The sequence below is a fragment of the Vulpes vulpes genome, chromosome 14, assembly GCF_048418805.1.
Source record: "Vulpes vulpes isolate BD-2025 chromosome 14, VulVul3, whole genome shotgun sequence".
Taxonomy (NCBI): domain Eukaryota; kingdom Metazoa; phylum Chordata; class Mammalia; order Carnivora; family Canidae; genus Vulpes; species Vulpes vulpes.
In genome coordinates, this window is record NC_132793.1 from 121752118 (window position 1) to 121774951 (window position 22834).

General features: G+C 42.0%; 1 protein-coding gene across 1 annotated transcript in view; it reads right to left on the reverse strand.

The window, feature by feature from the left end:
• Nucleotides 1-1015: 1015 nt before the first annotated feature.
• Nucleotides 1016-22834, reverse strand: part of KLF3 (KLF transcription factor 3) — a 36466-nt gene continuing 14647 nt past the window's right edge. The window contains exons 2-6 of the mRNA XM_025997590.2: nt 22126-22221; nt 13493-13979; nt 12396-12546; nt 7249-7409; nt 1016-4982 (exon numbers count right to left, since the gene is read on the reverse strand). Of these exons, the coding sequence (XP_025853375.2) occupies nt 4801-4982; nt 7249-7409; nt 12396-12546; nt 13493-13979; nt 22126-22182 (1038 nt within the window). The 5' untranslated portion in view covers nt 22183-22221 and the 3' untranslated portion in view covers nt 1016-4800. The remainder of the gene's footprint in view (nt 4983-7248; nt 7410-12395; nt 12547-13492; nt 13980-22125; nt 22222-22834) is intronic.

Here is a 22834-nt window from a genome sequence, read left to right on the forward strand (position 1 = left end):
CATGAATAAATAAAATCTTTAAAAAATAATTTTAAAAGAGGATGGGTCTGCTTTTGAACTCAGCATATGTCATGTCACTCATATAGTGGGAGGATTATAGCCAATCATCTGGACTAATCCAAGCCAGTGTTCCACTGGGATGTAGCAGTGACATATAATACATTTTGAGTTTACAGTCAACTATCTCAGTGTAAAATCAAGGAAGTTTCCTGGAGAAATCTGATGGAGAGTGCTCCAAAGTTTGAGTTCAGCCTTCTCCCCAACTCCTCTTCTCCAAGTTGTGGAGGGGTCATGTAGTAAGTGCCAGCCAGATATTTTTTCATGTTAGGCTAAAATGAAGTCCAGGCTCAAGGTGGCTGTTGTGAGATCTAACAAGCCAGTATCTTAGTCTCAATTACATTTAGGGGCAAGGGGAGAGTAAAGATGTTCTTACATTTTGCTCTAAATAAGAACTCTAAATCCCCATCAGAAACTATTTGTTGTTTCTATGATGCTGAGGATATACCAGTGTCCACGGACATGGCTTGCAGAAGGCTTGAAAAGTTTATTCAGAATCATTTAATGCAGTTACTGTCCTGTTCCCCCACTCCCCAAGTTATGAATCCTAATCTTTTAAAAAAATTAAATATTATATATATTATACATTGTATCCTTTAATACAAGGCACTGTAAATCCTTTTTGGAAGAAGGTGGGTGTCATAAACAAAAAATAAATATTCCAAGAATGTATTAGGGAAGTTTGTGGATTCAGGGTGGGTTGTCTACAAGTTTATAGTTTGTGGCTTAGAAGACTTTGTGCTGCTGTTATCAAAAACCCAGAGACATAACTTCAAGGCTAAGTTAACTCATTCCATGTCAATATCTGACAGTTAGATTTGTTTTTCTTTCTCTCCATCAACAATTGCCTATCAAAGAATGACTCACTTTGAAATTTCTAAGTACTGTCTCTTACATGTTACATTGCTAAGTTTTGCTCCTAGTGATCACTGCATGTATAGTAATCACATGATCACGCTTAATATTCTGATGGTTTTATTAACAAGTATATAATACATATATTGCATACTGTATATAGTATATGAGGACTGTACAGTACAAATTTATGTTCACAGTTTGACATGACAAAATGTCATTACTGAATTCCCATTGGACTACAGAGTAGAAACAGAGAAGGTACATTAAACATTCACATCTTTAGTAAGAAAGATTACCAAAATGTTTCAGTATTTGCAAGTATACTAATGCATGCTAAAAACCTTTACCCATTCAGTCTTATTAGCTTATAAAATATATTACACTTTATTAAAAATTTCTGCATAGTTTATACAAGTATTAAAGTATTGTAAATGTAATAATCCTGCTATACTTGCAGGTATGGTTTAAGAGATGCTAAGCAGAAAGATTATTTTGACCCTCTAACACTAAGTACATAACAGCAAAAAAAAAAAAAAAGTGCTAGTATTTGTAAAACATAGTATTGTTGTAGCCCTCGTTTAATGCATGTAAAATGGCTTTGTAAATGTATTAAGTGAATTTGCGATCATTTAGAACTTGTTAACCTCGACCAAGAAGAGAATAAAGACAACTCTGAGCAACTTCATGTATAACAGCAATTCCTTCAAGATGACTGTGTATTTTCTAACCAAATTATTTTAAAACCTTACATCTTTGAGATTGTCTTTAAAACAATCTAATCAGGAATGACGTGCAGATATATAGTATCAGCAATAAAGTCTTTCAAATTCCACATTAGTGCAACACTGATAGTGCAGATGGGTGTTTAATAAAATATACATTTACATCTATAGTTCCCCTATAAATCTGTTCCAAGGCTCTTGAAACTTCCATGTATTTAGCATTTCCTTAGTTGAACATAGCTATGCTGCTAACATGTTCTCCATACCAGATGATTTAGAATGTTAATGCCCATTTATGAGATTCACATTTTAGAACTCTAAAATATGATGGATCCAGCCTTAATTTTTCTGACTTCCCCAAGATGACACTTGGACAATAAAAAGAAACTCTTTAACAAAATTTATACAACACTAACTTCCTGTTTACAAATCATTCTCATCAATGTAAAATATTGCAATTAAAACCACCATTGATAGTAATATGGCACATCATTAAAACCACATGTTCAAGGGCATCTTATCTTGTATTTGAGGTCTTCCACAATTAACACCTAAAAATGTCTAAGAGACTAAATTTCTCAACTATCATAGTAAAATACAAATATATATAAAAAAGGAAAATTTGGTTAAGAGCCAATTGGTAACTAAAGTATACAGACCAGAATGGGAACAGAGAATGGCCTCTCTGGGTTGCTTTTCTTTCAGTTAAAATGTATCTTTGTTAATGAACTGTTAACATAACCTAAGTAAGCTGAAGAGTAATGTAAGTCTTTGCAGGGTCTTGCTTGCTCTTTTGAACAAAATTTAAATATGCATAACACATCAAATTTCATGAGAACCTACAAAGCTATCAACTGGACTCACACTCAAAGCTAATTATGCAAAGATGATCAATTCTACCCTTTCTTGCCTTTTTTCCTACCTTCTATATGGGTTGGAACACATACACAGGTCATCTCCATCTCCTTGCATTCCAACTCGATTCTTCAGTATGTCATAAAAGAATCACTTCTAGAAATAAACACTTTGGCATGAATGTGACTGAGCATTTGCAGTACGGACAATACCTACTTTATCCCTCAATTCATGTCATAGTTGCAAAAACACAAACAGAAAAAAAAAGCCCAATTAGGAGGTTTTAATATTCTAAACAAATTTCGCAGTGCTTACAAAAAAAAAAAAAAATCAAAACCAAGTGCCAAGAAGATAACAAATCACTTTGCATTTCTCAACTACATTTCCTTTCAGCTGGTTCAGAGGGCTGAGTGGGATCTCTTAGGTGCACAGTCCCTACAACTAACTTTTATTAACATAGCGCCATCAAAGTAAGCTCCCCACATGATACGCAGGCCTCCAGAATCACTCATTCGCTGATGTTTTAAAAACAATTGAACAATGTGCTCCTCCCAGTAAGGTTGTGCTGGATCCTGAGTTGTGGCTGGGATGAATCGTCAGGATTCCATTCTTCTCTCTTCTCTTCCATCCTTTATCGAGGGATGAAGGCGCATTTGGTGATATGCACCCACATTTGACCACCGTCGCCCAGTCTTCAAATTTAGGACCAATGACATTTCTATGCATGAATTATTTTTATTGGCATTTAGACTATGGTGCTCAAAAGCCAGCTTTTGAAAAAAACAACAACAACAAAAAAACTTCCCCCAAATAATGGCGCTATTTATCTTTAACATAAACACGAGTCATTTTCAGCTTCTTCTGATGGGATAATTGAGAGATAAATTTCCAGCTCTTTAGCAGTAGATGTTGGGGAGATTGAGCTATAAATATATGAATCCCTGAACTGTGGTTTTTGTATTTTTCAGAAATCTTTCCCCCAAATGAAGGTATGTGTGCTTCACAACTAGTTGTATTTACAAATAGTGTCACTCAGGTCTTAAATTGAATGCATCTACTAAAGCATTAGCAGATACTTATTTATGGTATGTATCACAGACACAATTGACAGCCAACTTGGCACCTTACAGTTCACTCGGAAGAGTTTCTGTATAAAAGCTGTATGATTAATTTGATATGGGAATACAATCACCACTCAACGTGTCCCCGTTTGCAAAAAAAAAAAAAAAAAAAAAAAAAGCTGTTAAGTAGGTTGGGAAAAAAAGGACCATCCAGATTCTTACCCAAAAGATTTCTTTTTTTTTTTTTTTAAACCATTACTGGGTAAATATTTTTGTGGTGTCCCTACAATCAATGCTTGATGACTCACATTAAGGACATTGGAGGAATGGTGACAGGTGCATGGATAACTGTCAGTTTTCGGCTTTGCTGTATGGTTCTGAACAGTCGGAACACAAGAGCCTGGAGCTCTGGGAATGCACTGCATAGCTAACCAAACAAACTGAAACCTCACCAAAGAGCCCTAGCCCAGGAGGAAGGGCCAGCTTCCTCCTCGGCCCCTGCCGCTTCTCCCCTGTGCAGTGCCCCTTTGTTCTGACTCCGTGCTAGGCAGATAGAGCATCCAGCCCTTAAGTGACACACCTCACCTGCCTGAATCAGCAGCTCTGGCTCAGCTCCAGTAGTGGCTGAGACCTTCTTGTCAGCTGCAGCCACAAAGGAGTGTAAAGGACTTAATTTAGATGATGTGGGAAATCCAAGTTGACGAGCAGGATCTGTGAAGGGCAATGGAAGAGTGGACGGTCCTACCTGAAATCTTGCTGCACCTCTAACTAGGCTGTGAAAGGGTGTCCACCCTTTTTGCTGGCGAGCACAAAATACGATCACTGGGCACAGAGGTATGAACGTCCCTGGCAAGGACTAGCAGGCTGGATACTGTATTTCTAATACATTTACTTTGACATTCTTTTGAGAAATACATGGAGAAACTGACAATTGGTTATTTGAAGTTTACATGTTCCCTTGTTCTCATTACATTAAACGTATCTGTAAGAAGGGTTTGCTTAGCATCCCCGGAAAAAAAAAAAAAAAGTGTTCACATTCTTTAGGTCTGACCCGTGGTAAGGAGAAGAGGATTAGAGAACGTCTACTACTGACCATATGGAAGTTTGAATGATATAAATTCAGAGATTCAGACCAGCTGAATCAAAATTAAAATGTACATGTAAAAAATGAGTTAGATAATGGGTGGGAGGACAGAGAGAGAGCCGGGAAGAGTGGGGAGCCAGGCTGAGGTGGGGGACGGAGGCATTCAAACTAGCATGTGGCGTTTCCTATGCAGGGCGAGGTGGTCAGAACGGGAGAAGCTGCGGTCACAGTCTGGACACTGGAAAGGTTTGATTCCAGTATGTTTTCGGAAATGTCTTGTTAGTTCATCGGACCGAGCAAACTTCCATGTGCATCCTTCCCATGTACATTTGTAGGGTTTTTCTCCTGCAAAAAGAAAAATGGGAGAGCTTATTTTTTTCCCTGAGGGCAAAAGGCGATTCATTAGTTTTTTTTTAAAAAAAAAAAAAGAAAGAAAGAAAAGAAAACATTGGTGAAATTAAGATCTTTGAGCTAAAACACTGGGCAAATATGATTTTCAAGGTAGGTCCATCCATTTGTTTCCCAAAAAACACAGCGCCACAGAAACCATAGCAAGATAAATGAGAAAATGATGGCTTAATTCTTTTAATATTTAACTGGCACTTTGCCAAAGAGAAAAAAAATTTTTAAGAGTTCTTAAAGCATAAAGCCACTGAAATCCATTCGGAGGAGCTAGCAAGTAATTTTGGTTTTGCCCTCAATAGTAGGGATGAAGAACTTAAGAAACAACTCGTGATCTGTGTTTATCTCCAAGTCTTAAAGTTACTGGGGTGCTCAGTTTTATGCATTGCTTTCCACTTAATGAAAAGTCCAAATTGAAAGTCTGTGGGATTCTTATTATTTTAATAGTTTCCTAAAAATGAGAAGTGTGCCAGACACTGGCAAGGATTTCAGCATCTTTTGTTTAGTCAACAGCAATTACGCTTCAGTATAATGCTCTAATTCAGACATACTAAAAATACAGCAATTTCTCCCCACCCTGGCAGAAGCCAGGTCTCTCCAACCCCCTCCGGTGGGATGATGACAGGCAGGAACAGGAGCTCCTTGGGGGAAATCATAGGGAGAGCCAGGATGAAGACCCTTACAAATAAAAAGGCCATCAGTGGCAATCTGAAATGTTTGCATTAGTAATCATGGGCAAATGGGTATCACAAATCAACTCCCGTCTACTATCCCTTGTTTTCTAGAAATTTTAAGGATTGACATTCCTTGGTATTTCAAGGAGATATTCAGACTTGTATTATCTGCTTTGCTTCACAGAACACAAGTGCTAAGGTTATTTTCCCTATACCTCAACTGTTATTCAAATATTTAGTGTCTGGGGCAGTTGGGTGGCTCAGTGATTGTTTGCCTTTGATGGTCGTGATCCTGGGGTCCTGGGATCGAGTCCCACATCAGGCTCCTAATGGGGAGCCTGCTTCTCCCTCTGCCTATGTCTCTGCCTCTCATGAATAAACAAATAAAATCTTTAAAACGAACAAACAAGTATTTACTGTCTTTTTAATCTTAGGCTGAAAGTTGGTAACATCCACCTCTCAGGTTCTATTAATGCCCTTGGTGGTGCTTTTACTAGTTTCCTTGGCATCACCAATTGGATGTTCCTCTAAACACAAGGTGATCACCCTAGTTCCCTCTGTAACAGGGACAGCCCAAGAACTCAGTTGTCCACAAGCTGGTGTCCCCTCTCCCAGGGAGTCACTGAAAAACTTCACTTCCATACCCCCATTTCCCTTCCCTTTTCTCTTCCAAATCCCAGATTTTCCTTTTTGTCAACATCCCTCATTCGAATGAATCATAAAAGCTCAAAAGCAAACAAACAAACTACATTCTGAGTTAAGGAAAAGGTGCACCCAGGACAACTGCTGTTGTACTAGAATTTCACATTGAAGGGGTTTGAGGTCAGGTCAGCTGGGACTTACTGTCAACTGTAACCACCAGTACTGACTGGGATTAATCAGGCCATGGAAAACATTTTTACACCAATTCCTTGAGATATTTTGCACATGAATGTTCAAGAGTAAACGGAACAGTATTCCTCACTGCTGTCATCATTTTTGTAAGATATGGCTGCATGTTCTGTATTCAGTCCTGGGCAGAATAAATACCCCAGGACAAACAGGGCAGGCAATGGCATAGAGGTTCCCTCCGTTTTAGAAGACATGAATCCTCCAAATACCTTTACTTTTCTGTATTTGTTCTACATAGTGAACTGTGGTGGTTTTTTTGTTTTGTTTTGCCATTGTGAATTTGATGATGTACAACACTTATTAAATGAAACAGGCCTATGGCTAGGAGCCCTTCCCCTCCATTCCAGCAGCCTTTCCAACCTTTTCTCTCTCCCTGAAACACAGAATATAGAGAACTCCATGGGACTGGGAGGGACCCTGTCACGGAGATAACCCGGAATCGAACGGAAGTTTAAAAATAACTCTTGAACCAAAAGTTCGTTTTCCAGGACCAGCAGAGAGCTATATAGCCCAACTCGGCTGGCTTGCACAATGTCTGGACCATTTCATTAGAATCACCTTGGAAAGCTAGGATATCTGTTTCTAACATCCCATTTTGCTATTTGTGAAGAAGAAAGCTGGAGGGAGTGTAGTATGTCTGATACCTGTGTGTGTTCTTCTGTGTGCTTTCAGGTGAGAGCTTTTAGTGTACACCTTGTTGCATCCGTCATAGTCACATCTGTGTATCCTTCGTTTCCGCTGGGTGTCCGGGGACTCCACAGGCAAAGGTCTCTTCCCTGGTTGTACTATGACTGATGGATGATTCCTATGAGAAAACCGACGTTAAATATAAGGTATCAGGTCAAAGTCTCTTCCTCTCCTTCAGTCTACCAAAGGCATTAACAACACTAGGCGAAAACAAACGAACAAAAAAACAAACAAAAAAAACCCAACAGAATAAACAAAAAGAAAATTAGCGGATCAACCCAAGAAGCACTGCTATATTCATTCAACAAACATTGAGTGAGCACCTACCATGAGCCAGGCACTGTGCTTGGCACCAGGACACAAAGATGAATAAAAACAGGGTTCCTGCCCTCGAGGAGCTCACACTCTAGGGGGAGACAGACATGTAGATAAGTAATGACAGCAAGAAGGGTTAGGTGCTATGCTAGAGGGAGATGCAGGTGCTAGGAGAGTCTCTTGCCCTCAGTAAAAATTTGCCTGTTCAGAAAATCTCATGGTACTTTATAAAGCCATGCTGAACCCTGTTACCCTGTCTTGTCACTGGCTGCCCTGAGTGTCACTTACTGCTCTTTAGGGAAAAAGGTAAAAGACCAAATTCCTAAATCTCTGGCAACCCCCACTAAGTTATCTACATTTTAGCCTTTACATAATGGGCAATTAATTAGCTTCTCTTCAAGATCACCAATTCACATTGGAGTTTCAAATTTTGGCTCTTCTAAAATCAAGAAAGAAAAAGAAAGAATGGCACTGCTGAGTTCACGACCTCAAATACCTGTTGCTGGTATTCCTGCGTGAGGGCGAATTTTGGTTGGTGCCGAGCTAGCTGTCAGGCAAGGAGGAGTCCCCTCAGCCCCGACAGTGGCTCTCAGGGGCCCCTGGGTCTCCCAGCTTTCCTGGCTGCTCGCCCAGACCCATGCCTGCGTTGGCACACCTTTCCAGGGTGGGTTTGCAATCATGTCAAACACTATTGCTCTGAACTTTCTTTTTCAGAAAGGGATCTGGTGGAAAGAGGAGGCAGATGGGGAAGGGCTGGGGAAAGTCTGCAAGCCTTCCTCGGGCTTCCTCTGCTGATTAATGTCTGTAATTAAAAAATTCTAATCTGTTAATTTGCTTTCCTAACGACTAATTACTTGATACATCACAAGCTTATGGAACTGGCCTCTGACGGTAATGAAAACTTCTTTGTCTTTTAAATTGGAATCTAAAGTTCTTAAAAACGTTCCAAATAACACATGAATTTTCTGTACAAGCATGGATGAAGAGAAAGGGAATCTGATGAAGGCAAATATTCAAGCTTGGGAAATTAAAAAAAAAAAGGATAATAAAATTTAACCATAAAAATCAAAAGGGAGCCCCTGAAATGAAACTTGTTTGGATCTGGGTAAAAATCTCAACATGTCCCTTATCGGTAACTCTTCCAGGTAGGCTAAGAAGTAACTAGGAAAAGAATAAAAGGTGCATTGACTTTAAGTGACTCTACTTATTTCTCACTTCTATTATTAGCAAAGAAAACTGGCAGTTGAGTCTCACTTTACCTTCCTACCTTGATGTTTAGTGGGGGTGATATAGAAGAATAAAATAGCCAAGATGGAAAAGTGAACATGGGTGGGTGTGTGTGTGGGAGGGACAAGGACTTCAATTCTATATATATGTACAAACAGAGAGAAAATAGAAAAGTGACAGATCTATGGACACGTACAGTTTTTAGACAGCTGAATCATTAATTTAAAAAATCCTTCAATAGAAAGAAAAGAGTTATCAGTTTATTTTTAACTTTCCACCTTAATGCCATGGATTGAAAGGTTTCATCTTCATTAAGACATCTTCAAGAAATAAAATGCTGGGGGAGAAACTGAATGGTTAAATACATCTCTTCTGCCTCTGGGATACCGGGGGAGTATCCCAGGTGATTTTAGAAGCCTCTCCCAATTATTAGATTTTATGGGTTGGGAATCTGTCTAATAGTCTCTGTGCAGCAGTTACGATCGCTTTTCCCAGCTCATTTTGCATATAAAGGTATGTTAAAAGGCTGTGTGCTCCAAGGTCAAATCCCAGCTCTGTCACTGATAGTCCTTGTGACCCTGGGCAAAGGATTTACCCTTCTGTGCCTCCGTTTCTCCTGTAAAATAGCGATGATGGGAATAATATGATCTCAGGAGGTTATGAGTAATGTACACAAAGCAGTATAACATCTGTTCCAGATGTAAACCCACTAAACGGTAGCTGTTAATATTTTGAGGTTCAGAAACCCATTTGCAAACTTTGCCCCTTCAGCTGCTTAATTTCATAAGTTTTTTTTGGGGGGGGGGGGAGGGGGAGTCCCAACACTAGAAAAGGAAATCTCTGCTCAAGCCAATGTCTACCTTGACAGGTAGCATCACTGAGAGTGAGTGGCAGCCCCATCTCTAAGAAAGCCAGATGCTGGCAGAAGGTGGAGAGCGGGATCTTGAGATCTCGTCCTTTTTGGATTTTCCACTGCTCACTTTCAAAAAGGCTATTTGGGACCATTACAGCCAAGAAGTTAGAACAGCTTTTAAATATCAGATACCTGGTCATTGTTTTGAGTTAAGCCGGACCCTCTTAAGTTTGTTAAAATTCACACACACAATTAAATGAGGAGATCAGATCCTCAAGCTTTTTGTTCTAAAGACATTGCACATGTGTAAATATTAAAAAAAGGAATCTGATAGACAGTTGAGTGCCTTTAAAAATAATTCTGAAGCTGTAACTCTTACATTCCAGCAAATGGATTTCAAAGCTGTATTTTAAAGTCCGCCTTCGGAAAGGAAGGCCTTCCGGAAGGCAAATATTGGAGCTGCCTCATCGCAATGGTACTAGGCGCTTGGTTTCCATCGATTCTTTCCTGGCTAGCTGGTTTCCTATGTGGGCTGTGACTGGGCACACGCCAAGACATTACTTAATCACATCTGTGAGAGAATTACTTAAAGAGTACATGTCCCAGTTGTGGCTAATCTGTTGAATTTTTTGAGGAGCAAAATGCATTCTTAGGTCAGCATTAAAATAAGCATATTACTCATTAATCATTAAAAGCCATTGAGCTTGAGATCATCAAAAGAACTTAAAGTAAGCAAAAAGCATTTTCTTTTCAGCAGTATTTAGAGCACAGAACATTGCTTTCAAATATTCCTCTTTTATAATGGTTTACATTGTAATTCGTAACCACCTTGGAATAACCCTTTTCGGGTCAATGGATCATCCCTCTCTCTGTGGGCACTTGGCTTTATTTAGTTGTAAGGCATATTCATCACCTGTGCAGGAATAATGACAAGTGCAAGTCATGTTGCCAGTTATCTTGCCAGAGACACCTGGCATCATAAAAAAAAAAAAAAAAAAAAAAAAAAGAGGTAACTTAGCCTACAAGGTGTGTCTATTTTGGCCAGTTCTTCTATGTCTCCTCTCACCTGAGAGTGGGAGCGGGACGCACTGGTTAGACAAGGATGTGGCAAGAAGAGCCCTCACTGGGTGGCAAGAGATCAAGCCCGGACCCCCTCTGCTCTTCATAGTGTGATTATAGGCGAGTTATCTAATGTCTTGGCTCATCAGTCTCCATTTGCTCTGACTCCCACGTGCTTGTTGCGGGGGAATGAAATAATTCCTTTGAAAACATGTGGGAAAGTTTCATGGGGGGGGGGGGGGGAGTGCATTATGCAATTGTGAAAGGTAATAATGTACCAGTTCATCAGACACATCAGACACACTCTCTCCCTGCTGATGTGGCTGGTCATAGGATTCAGTCTCTTCTTCATTTATCAGTGAGGAGGGGACAACTGCCTCCCCCGCAAAATAACTTACTATGATTTGGTGCAATGAGCCATTAACATGACCTACTAAGAAGGTACCTACTTGGGTTGAATGTGGGTAGAATTAGAATGTACTCTAAGTTCCAGAAAACAGCTGTTTGGAAGCCAGAGGATTCACACTCTGTTGCACAATTAATTGGGTAAGGGAGAGGGGAAAAAGTGGAGTAGAAACATGGGCAACACTGTTTCAAGTTGGGAAAAAAGTGCTATGGGAGAATGATGATGGAAGGGACCTGGAGGGAACGAAAACTACCACCTCTGTACTAGGAAGCTGGCCATTACGTCCAACCTTGAAAGTGCCCCAACCCAAGACAATTACAAGAAAAATAATTACAACTGACAAGGAAAATAAAGAGGAAACGGAGGCACCAAGATTAAGTGACTCGGCCAAGGTCATCCATATAGTGGAGAGCAGAGCTGGGATCCAAGATGTCCGATCCAAAGGTCACCTTCTTGGTTCCTACAAACACAGCCTCCAGTGTAATCACTGGTAGAAGGCAAGGCTACCTATTGTAGTGAATCCCATCAGTGATGCTATTTTAGCTTGTGTATGACACGGTCACATTATAGACCTAAAACAGACCACTGTTCAGTGCATGGATGTAGGCCAACACAGAAGCTTTCCTCCTGCATGACAGTTCTAAGGCAAACTGAATATTTTAAGGGCTGATGGGATTAAAAAGACCAGAGAATAACGGGTCATTCCAACACTGAACTTCTCTGAGCTACACGGACAACTTTCTGTGGCCACCACTATTTACAGGTCTTTACTGGAGTGACTTCTTTGGGCTGTGGTTGGCCTGAATATTCTGATTCAAGACACTCCCCATCACAGAAACAGACTACTGGAAGGATGAGGTGTGTCTTAATAACTAAAGTTTTCATGATCCAACCTTAAGTAGAATATCTACAATCCCAAATTCAATCCATATTGGAATTAAGATTATGGGGAAACTATGTATAGCCTGGAAGGATTAAAAAAAAAAAGAAAGAATCCCAAAACACCAGGATAAATCATGAGTGATCCAGATGCTGCAAACTTGGCGTCAAGGTCATAAAGCAGTCCACATAGCAGAACACATTGCCTCTGGAGCGATTTCCCCATTTTTCCCAGTGGCTGCCCCTACTGCAAGGTATTCCTGGCAATCACACCACAACACCACAAGCTGGAAGCCTGTGCTTCCAATCCAGGTCCCAAGATGCACACTGCTACGCAAATGTTGGGTAGACCTGAACATACTTACTCTTGCAACAGTGCTTGCGGGGGGGACACTGAGTTCATTAAAGGGGGTGACATTTCTTCAGGATAATAATCTGTCCTCTGTGGTTCAATCCCAGGTTCTATTTTAATTTTTTTCTGTAATATAGGCTTCTCATATGATTCAATTACAGGTACTAAAAAAATAAAAATAGAAAAGTCACTCCATGTACAATTTACCACTTTCAGCTTTTAAAAGTCTATTGCACAGCTTCTATCTCTAACACCGGATTATTTGTTTGCCTTTGCCAAAATTACAGCAGAAACAAATCTGGGTTTGGGGTGGGGGTCGGGGTGGAGGAGGACGACTCTCATTTTGCCCCCACCACTATCCTACTAGCAAGCAACATGCATAGGAAGCTGGACTTTGAGCACCTCAGTCCTCAAACGGTTCTACTTTAGGATTTTGGGTTAACCTCTTTTTAACCCTTTCATCTCCTGCCTACGGCGGGCCAGTGAAGGAGGCGGCTTTTAGTAACCATTACTCATCACCACCATCAGAGGCGTGTATTAGATGCCGTTTTAACAGAGCCACATCCGCATTCAATAAAGCAACATAGGAAGTCGGGATTTTTAACCGGCCCGAAGTTGCCGATTATGCAGTGAAAGTAATGATTTTATGGCATTAAACAGCTGGACTCCTGGGAGCTCTTCCAGGATCAACACTTAAAAAAAAAAAAAAAAGCCACCACCACGGAAAGGAAAGGATGCCTGGGGCAGGGGTCCCTGGAGGGCCCGAGGCGGGGCAGGTGGCGGGGACAGTTGGCGGGGACAGTTGGCGGGGACAGGTGGCGGGGCAGGTGGCGGGGACAGGTGGCGGGGCAGGTGGCGGGACAGGTGGCGGGGCAGGTGGCGGGGCAGGTGGCGGGACAGGTGGCGGGGCAGGTGGCGGGGACAGGTGGCGGGGCAGGTGGCGGGAGAGGTGGCGGGGCAGGTGGCGGGGCAGGTGGCGGGGACAGGTGGCGGGGCAGGTGGCGGGGACAGGTGGCGGGGCAGGTGGCGGGGCAGGTGGCGGGGCAGGTGGCGGGGACAGGTGGCGGGGACAGGTGGCGGGGGCAGGTGGCGGGGCAGGTGGCGGGGTACCTTGCATGCTGCTGTTGGAGTTCTCCATCTCCTCCGACAGGGAGACCATGAGCGGCTGCTGGAGGTGGCTGGTGTACATGAAGGGGACCGGCTGCACCACGACGGGCTGGATGACGGGCAGTATCCCGGGGCTGCGGATGCCGTGCCGGGACAGGGCCGCGGCCATCACCGGGGGCATGGACAGCGGCACCCCGAAGGGCTGCACGCCCGCGGGGGGCGGCGAGTACTTCTTCACGGGCGGGCTGGAGGAGGGCAGGCTCAGGCCGGGCGAGGCCCTCCGGTGCGACGGCTGGAACTTCAGCGACGACGGCGAGTTTCCCGCCGAGGGCGGCGAGCTGCGCTTGTTCACCGTCAGGTCCACCGGCTCCATCTGCATCCCGTGCGACAGGCCCTCGGGCGTCTGGAAGAACTTATCCGGTAGCGGCGTCGAGTAGATGACTCCGTACTTGTTGGGCTTCATCGGCTCCATGTAACTAGACGGGTAGGACTACCGGGAAGGAAGGACAGAGACGTCTCAAGCCACGGGCACGGGTGCGCTGCAGCCCCAGCTACCGACGCCGTCGCTACAGGGCGCTCCCGAGGGCGCGCACCCCGCGAGCGCTGTACCTGGATGTATGCTGAGCCCCCCAAAAACGCTGAAGACGAGCACCCCGCAAGCGCTGCAGGTGGAGATGTATGCTGAGCCCCCCAAAACGCTGAGGACGCGCACCCCACGAGCGCTGTACCTAGAGATGTATGCTGACACCCCCCCCAAAAATGCTAGGAGGATGCGCACCCCGCCAGCGCTGTACGTGGAGATGCTGAGCCCCCCAAAACGCTAGGATGCGCACCTCGCGAGCGCTGTACGTGGAGATGTATGCTGAGACCCCCCAAAACGCTAGGAGGACGCGTACCCCCGAGCGCTGTACCTGGAGATGTATGCTGACCCCTCCCAAAAATTCTAGGACGCGCACCCCGCGAGCGCTGTACGTGATGTATGCTGAGCCTCCCCGAAACGCTAGGAGGACGCGCATTCCGCAAGCGCTGTACGTGGATGTATGCTGAGCCCCCCAAAACGCTAGGAGGCGCACCCACTAGCGCTGTACGTGGAGATGCATGCTGACCTCCCCCCCAAAAAACGCTATGAGGACGTGCACCCCGGGAGGGCTGTACCTGGAGATGTACGCTGACCCCCAAAAAACCGGTAGGATGCACACCCTGTGAACACTGTACGTGAAAATGTATGCTGACCCCCATAAATACTATGAGGGTATAATGAATGTCAGGATTAATGGGGTAACGATGTTACATGAGACATCTCAGGGTTTCTTTTTTTTTTTTTTAAATTCATGAGAGACAGAGGCAGAGACATGGGCAGAGCGAGAAGCAGCAGGTTCCCTGTGGGGACCCTGATGCGGGACTCCATCCCGGGATTCTGGGATCATGCCCAGAGCCGAAGGCAGACGCTCGCTCAACCACTGAGCCACCCCAGGCACCTCGAAATCTCAGATTTAATTCTATGATGATTCCCATCCAAAATATTAAGGTTGAGGTTGATACCTGGCAAAAATTTTAAAACAGGTGATACACAGATTTTTCACGGGCCTTGATCCCTAGGAGTCAGTGGGGCTTCTCAGTGGGGCTTCACACTGCGCAGGAAATGCGGCTTTCCCCCCAGCGGTGCGAAGTGTGCAGTTCTCACCATACGCTTGTGCGTAACACAGAGAAACGGAGCTGCAGTACATTTGGAGGGGCTTCCGCTGCCGACCAATCGATGCCTAGGGTGACCTGAGCAATGGTCCTGTTTGCACTGGACAGTGGTTTCAGCACTAAAAGCCCTACTACATCCCAGAAGACACTCCATCTCAGGCAACTGAGATGGTCAGTCATTCCCACCCACCTATATATCGAGGGCCACCGGCTATCTCGTAATTATGTCCTTGGCCCCAACTCATTCAACGGCCTTATTCATGGTTTGAATGAAACTGTAGGTGGTGACTTGATGTCCAAATTTGTGCATGACACAGAAGTCTAAGAAATAGCTATATGACTCAAATAAGGACACATGGTGCTTGAAGTGACTACTTACACACAAATTGAAGCGTAGTGTTTCCTTCAAATCTAAGATCTGACGATTGACCTGACTGATCTTCAAATACCTTTCTCTCATAGAGAGAAAACAGTCATAATCATTGCATGCTATGGGTGTAGTCCTCGGCCATGGAATTCACTAGAATTACTTCTATTCCTTAACTAAAATTGAAAAAAAATTCTTTGCTGTAAGATGCTTTTAAAAAAATTAAACTCAACATAAACTATTTTCTTTACTCGTAGGTATTTTAGGGAAACTGAAACTTTTAGTAGTGATAACATGTCTGCTAAAACTACTTGCATTTAAAAACTTTATAGTCAAATTGATAAGCAACATACTATGCCTTGCTTTCAGTTCTAAAATCATTTTGAAGCAATACTAGCTCATGGGACAACAACGAAAACTTACCAATGGGGTCTTATCATTGAAGAGTTTACATGCATGAGAAATTTCCGGGCTGTCTCCAGTGCCCCAGTAGCCACTACTGTGAGTTATAAATGACGGTGGGACAGCAATAGTTTTTATTGGGATTACAACTGAGATCATACCCCTTCTTCTCTGGGCCTGCACTAGGTGCATCTTCACCTGGCTATGCATCCCCGGTGTGGTTTCTAAAAGTCCCTTCTCTGGACCTACCAGGCAGAAGTATCGGGCCGATATGGGACCAGGCAGTATTTATCTTTATCTGCTTCTGAAGTCAGTTTCTCATCGTTAGGATTGTGTGTTTTGTTCTTCTGCCTTTCTTTATCCCTGTCAATGCAATCTCTATCATCTAGAGCAGTGATTCCTGCAACACGGTGCACATCTCTCTCTAGGGGTACCGGAGACACTTATAGGTAGTACACAAAGAATACAGTGCTTTAAAAGAGTTAGATGTTTATTTAAATGCATAAGAAAAAAACTTTTTACAGTGTTGATACAAACTTCCTTTTCAGAATAAATTCGTTAAAAAAGCAATTCTACAGAAGAAGGTAGGAAAGCTTACTAATATTTAGGGAGAAGTGCAGGTGCCATGAGTATAAGGCAAAACTTGTCAAGGTGATATTGAAAACCCACATTTTAGGAGGTTGTGAGGCTAAAATTAAAATTGGATTCAGTGAGATAAGCCATGTAATGAGCTTAACACACACTGTAGTGCTAGAAGTCTCTTTTCTTTCTAGACAAGAAGTGGCGCTGTAATGGGTCTGATCCTCTCAATCAGGGCTTCTCAAACTTTATTGTGCACAAATGTACCTGACCATCTTGTCAAAATGCAGATTCTGGATTTCTGGAGTGGCCGGCCCTAGGTGCACAGACCTCTTTTGAACAGCGTAGCTCTCAATGACAAAGAGAGAATAGAATAAAAATACTAATTTTTAGTATTAAAATTTGATAAACCATTCAAAAACAATTTAAAAGTGCAGGAAGAATTTTTCACTAACAATACTGCTTAAAAACAATGATGTGAAGGATATAAAACCAGGAAAATATTTATTTATTTATTTATTTATTTATTTATTTATTTATTATTTTTTAGATTTTATTTATTTGAGAGAGAGCCCATGTGCACACATGAGCAGAGGGAGGGGCCGAAGGGAAGGAAGAGGGCGAGAACCTCTAGCAGACTCCACAGAGTGTAGAGCCTGACATGGGGCTTGATCCCAGGACCCTGAGATCATGACCTGAGCTGAAACCAAGAGCTGAACGCTTAACTGAACGCTTAACAGTTTTAAAAAACTGTTGTTTTTTAAAAACAACAATTGTTTTGAGTTATGTATCAAGAATCAAAGGAGGAAAAAGAATCTTCCTTTAGAACCAGGCACATATAAGTACACCACAGGGTAAGAGGCCCAAAACATACAGCCATACTAATATTAAATATATTTACACTTAAATATGAAAACAGGTAATGTTAAGAGGCACCAATCTGCTAACAAAACAAAAAACATTCTAGTATGTTCAACAAAGGTTTAAAGAAATAATTAAATATGGGGAGAGAAAGATTTCTCCTAGTTCTAAAGGTTAACTCACTTTATAGAATTTTCAAAAGGGCAAAAAGTTCTTGTATTAGAAACAAAAAGTTAGGAGATGGGAGGCAGCATTAATTGTTTCTACTCACCAAATGTAGCTTCTCCCTTATTTTCAGCCTTATTCTTCAAAGACCTCCCTATGACCTAGATTTTAATGCCAAGTTATTGGCAGCTAAATAGAAAGCAGAATGAGGACACATTTTTATTGCTGTCATTGCTGGATTTTTCTAACTGTGGGGTGAGTTTAAGGAAAGTAGGAATTTAGAACCTGGGAGATTTGCAAATTTAATAATATTCTCAGGTTTCTGAAGCCATAAAGAAAGAGAAAGCCACACATAAAGCCAAGTTTTATAAACATTATGCACTTTTCTGCTGACTTTGCTCCCCAATGAATGCCCCCCGGCCCCCCATACCCAACCGTGCAGTTTTTGCAAGGCTTTGGGGCTAAAAGTAGGGAGACACATTTGGATACACATCACAGTAAACAATTAACTATTTCCAGTCTGACGGCCTTGTAAAAGGGTGAAGAAATGTGGTTCCTCATACCATCTCACTAGAAATTTCCATAGTGATGTTGATCAGAACCTTCTGTAAGATGTGTTTGCTTTAATTATTTGGATGGAGCACATGAGCTACTACAATCAGCTTGCAAACAATCTGGTTCTCCACAGTGTAAGGACCAATACAGGGTTTGCTCTGGGCATGTGCCTTAGGTGAGTATACCCTGGTAAGAGTAGCTTCTCCTCTGTTCCAGACTTTTCCTATCTTCTAGCAAAGCAGTGCAAATAAGGGCCACATTAGTCCCAAATCCCAATCGGAGGCAAGTGTTGAAGAGGCAGCAAAAGCTCCTCTGGCCACAGATGGCTATCTAATCCCCCGGTGCACACAGCTTACCCGAGGAGGCCTCATATCCTGGAACAGAGCAGCCTGAAGACAAGGCTCCAGCAAGGGTCTCTCCCATCTTCCGGCCCTCACTGGGGGTGGTCATGAGTTGTGCTTTTCAAAAAGTTCTCTCCTGTTGTAATATACATTCATGTGTTCAACCTCCACACCATGTGTAATTTCTTTGCTGGCGGCCTCCTCTTATGTGATGAATGAATGAAGTGAATCAATGCACACTCTGAGCAAGTTTTTACAACACTATGGATAGCATCAATTCTTTTAATTCTCAAAACAAGGACTTTAATTGTGACAGGGAAAAAGGCACAGGGCTTGGACGATTTTTCCAAAGCTACCACTTTGGACTTAAGTGAGCACTTTAATCGTCTCTTGTTTTACTGGGAATCGTTTTGCTGAGTTTTCCATCACAAGACAGTTGAAGTGGATGGACTGACTGCATGAAACATGGGCAGAGCCTCTATTTCACTGCTTATTAATATGAAAACCGAGCGAACATCCGTGACAGGGCAATGGCAAGTCACAGGCATCTTCATACCAAGGGTGGGGTTCCCACTGCAGAAAGGCGTGGTGCATTTATAAACACACACTCTGGAAACAGCAAATGTCATACTCTTCTACGCAAACTAAAGTAGAAAGCTCTCTTTCTACCAGGCTCAGAAAAGTCATGAAAGTTTCTGTTAAAACAGAACAGAGGTACTACTGATTTTAAGTAAAATCTCAACCTGTAAAGAGTCTGTCAGAGGATAGTTTTCATTACAAGAAAGGAAGGGGAAAAAAATACACTTTTATCCAAAAGTAATCTTCCTAAAGGAATAAAATATGAATACTTTTAAAAAACGTTTTCTTTCTCACTTCCTGATTTAAATTCTTTCATTTCCGACCTTCTTTGAAAATATATTGGTAAAAGCAATTCTTTGATATGTGCATTGTATATTCACGTCTCATATTTTGCATATTATCATTTCCAATTTTGCAAAAAAAAAAGAAAGGCTCAGGGAACTGCTGGTGGTTTGCCAATATCACACTGATAGTAAGTAGAAGAGATCCACAGCACGGGGAGGGGGGTGGTGGTCTATGCTGTTCCACATTAGGGCCATCCAAAGCCTTACTGTTTGCCTCAAAGCACAAGGGTTAGCAGAGGAGGGTACCGAAAGCTTACATTTCAGTAAGAGAAATGACACTTCCTTATTTTTTCTAAACTTTAGCAAAATACCATCAAATAGGTACTCAGCCTTCAGGTCAAAGGTGGAATTAAAAAAGAAAAAAAGAGGAACAAGGGAATAATAAATTAGGCTTAATGTACTATAGAGACAGGAAGGATAAAATCTAAAGATTCAAGAGTGGAAACAAAAGCTTTTTATTTAGTTTTGTAAAGTAATCACAACACCCCACACTACCCAAATGTTCCAGTTAACTGAGGTTTTGCAGAATTAAGAAAAAGAAGTGTAATTGTAAGGACTGTCACTAACTTTTGATGAAATGATCTCATCAAATTCTTTAAGTGTTAGCTCGAAGTTGAAAACTAGAGCATGAAGGAGAAAAAAAACATTAATTGCAAAAATACTTCTATATATTTTAACTTCACATATTTATGTAAGGTAACAGCATTATAAGTATATCTGTTACTTCAAATTCATTTTATTTCCTTTTTTTTCCAGTCAAGTGCATTTCCTTGCACTTAATTATATCACACCAACTTAGCAACGCGGATCTTCATTTGAGCTTTAAATTGGCTCTTCAGCCATATTTTCATGCTTGATTAAAAGCATTGGAAGTATACTGAATATTAAAACGCATCAAAGATGGTTCTGCATCATTTATAAAATTAATCATATTCTCCAGTACTAAAAACCTATTCATATTTCAAGGATATAATTAATAGGGAAATTTTATAGCTCAATTTTCCTCCAACGTGATCACGCGATAGTTTGGAGTAAGGGGGCTGATGAATATGGTGACAGCACCAAATAACATCAGAAGTCAATTTAGTTTTTGATTAATGAAGTTCTTATTGCTCAGTTATTATCACCTTTAGACACTTGGGTTATCCAGCTCGCACGCTGGAATGTAAATGTTATTTCCTCCAAGCCACTTGGACCTCACTTTTCATTGTACCCAGTGGTAAACACTCCGCTGGTTCAGTCATGCCCATGGCGACTCAGCTCCAAGGGCCTCCGGGTGACCCCTGTGTCTTGTATAAACATTTTTGGCAGGAGCCTCAGCGGCCGATGCATAAGGATGATCTAATTTTGCAAGCGTGTCATTACCAACCTTCAGATACACAACTCGGCCAAGTTTTTCCCCTTGTGACTATTTTCCAAGCCCATGGAAGAAACGAGCAAGGCAGAGTGGGAGCCTTGCCCTGTTATTTCCTATTGGCCCATCCGATCGCCAGGAGTCCAAACCACTCCCTGCCTGGAAGTCCCTGGACCCCTCTCTGTCACCGCCCCTGTCCCACTTCCATAGCACAGCACCAGTGCTGGCCCTCTATAAACCCCTGGACTAACTCCTAGCCGCCTGTGGCCCAGAAGCTTCCCGAGGGGTTGGCTTTGCACGAAGGTGTTGAAAAAGACAACAAGATTCCCTCCCAGCCACAGACTCTTCCATAGTGGAAAGGAATCCCATCCTCATGGCTACGTCCTCTCTCGTTAGCTTCTCCTCAACCATCTCACTCAGGCATAGCTCAGGATAAGCTGTTGTTATCGGCTTTATTCTGAATGTTTGTATTTTATTTATTTAAAGATTTTATTTACTTAAAAAAAAAAAGATTTTATTTACTTATTCATGAGAGACACAGAGAGAGAGGCAGAGACGTAGGCAGAGGGAGAAGTAGGCTCCCCACGGGGAGCCTGATGTAGGGCTCAATCCCAGGACCCCGGGATCACAATCTGAGCCAAAGGCAAACACTCAACCACTGAGCCACCCAGGTGTCCCCCGAATACGTTTTTAGATGCAGGGCTGAGAATTTTTTTCTTTCCCAGGTTTCATCTTTTATTTAATCAGCTCCAGGAAGGACATGCTGAATACCACAGGACACAAAATGGAATATTTTTTTTCTTCCAGTATTGAAAAAGAAAAGGACATTCACAAACATTTTTAAGAAACTATTCTATATAATTGGGTTGGTGATCTTGAGTAAAGAACACCTCATAGAAACACATTCTTGATGCAGATTTCTTGTAAAAGTACAGCTGAAAGCTTCTTAACCATGATAAACACTGAGTATGGGATTTTTTTTTTAATATCCTGGATGCACATTAATTTTTAAAAATCAGTCTGGTCAGGCTTTTTTTTGGGGGGGGGGGGCAAACCAATAATCCCAAGAGCCCCAGCAAAAAAGCTGGTAACTGAGTTTTTATAAACCTCCTTCTGTCATGACTAGATTCACCTGTGACCCAAGTTCTATGCTGATCACATCTTGGAGGGCCTGGGGTACTGGTCTTGAGGAGACATGGATCCCATCTATTGAAGGGTATATGGTATTAAAGGTGTTAGGAGGGTGTTTAGCCCAGTTACCAACCGTGGCTTTGAGAAAAGTGTGTTTACCAAATGCCTGTCAAGTGATGAGTAACTTTAAGGAATAACACAACACACAATAATGTTATTGCCACTTGCAGTAAATAGGAAGAGGTGTTCAATTTTGGAAAACTTACCACCGACACGGAGTCCATGACCTCTTGCTTGACAGGGACCGGGTCAAACATGAGCATTCTTTTAGTTAAGCTTTCTAGGGTGCTCTGAGGTTTAGCCTAGAAAACAAAACAAGGTGTCCAAATAAGTCCCAAGGTCACTTTAAACATAAGTGAGTAAAAATAAAACCTAATATTCCTCAAACCCTTTCTCTGCTCCTTCCTCTCCCCTGGCCCCAGAATGGCTGGAATTTATTTTCCTTACCTATGAAAGATGCCATTTTATATAATTAAAACCAGATTCCACGGTCATAAGTAGATGAGAGCCAACTGGCATTTCTAACTCCAATACATAAACCCTGACATTTTCTGGAACAATATGTACAGCCCCTCCTGAGCAGCAAAGCTTGCATAACATTGCTGTGCAATTCACCATCAGTTCACATGATATATGAATGTTAAACATTTTTCCTTATGTTCATTACAGACAAATCAAGAAAAAAACAAGACAGGCAAAAAGAAAACCTAGAACCAACCACCATTCATAACTTTGTTTTTATCCTTCCAAACTCTCTTTTAAAATGGATTATAGTATACATACGATTTAGTACCCATAATTTCACTTGACAACGGATTGTAAAAATGTTTCTTTTTCAGTAAGTATGGTTCCATACTGTGGAATTCACTATGCCACTGTGTGAACACAGCTTTTTTTTTTTTTTTTAAAGTATCC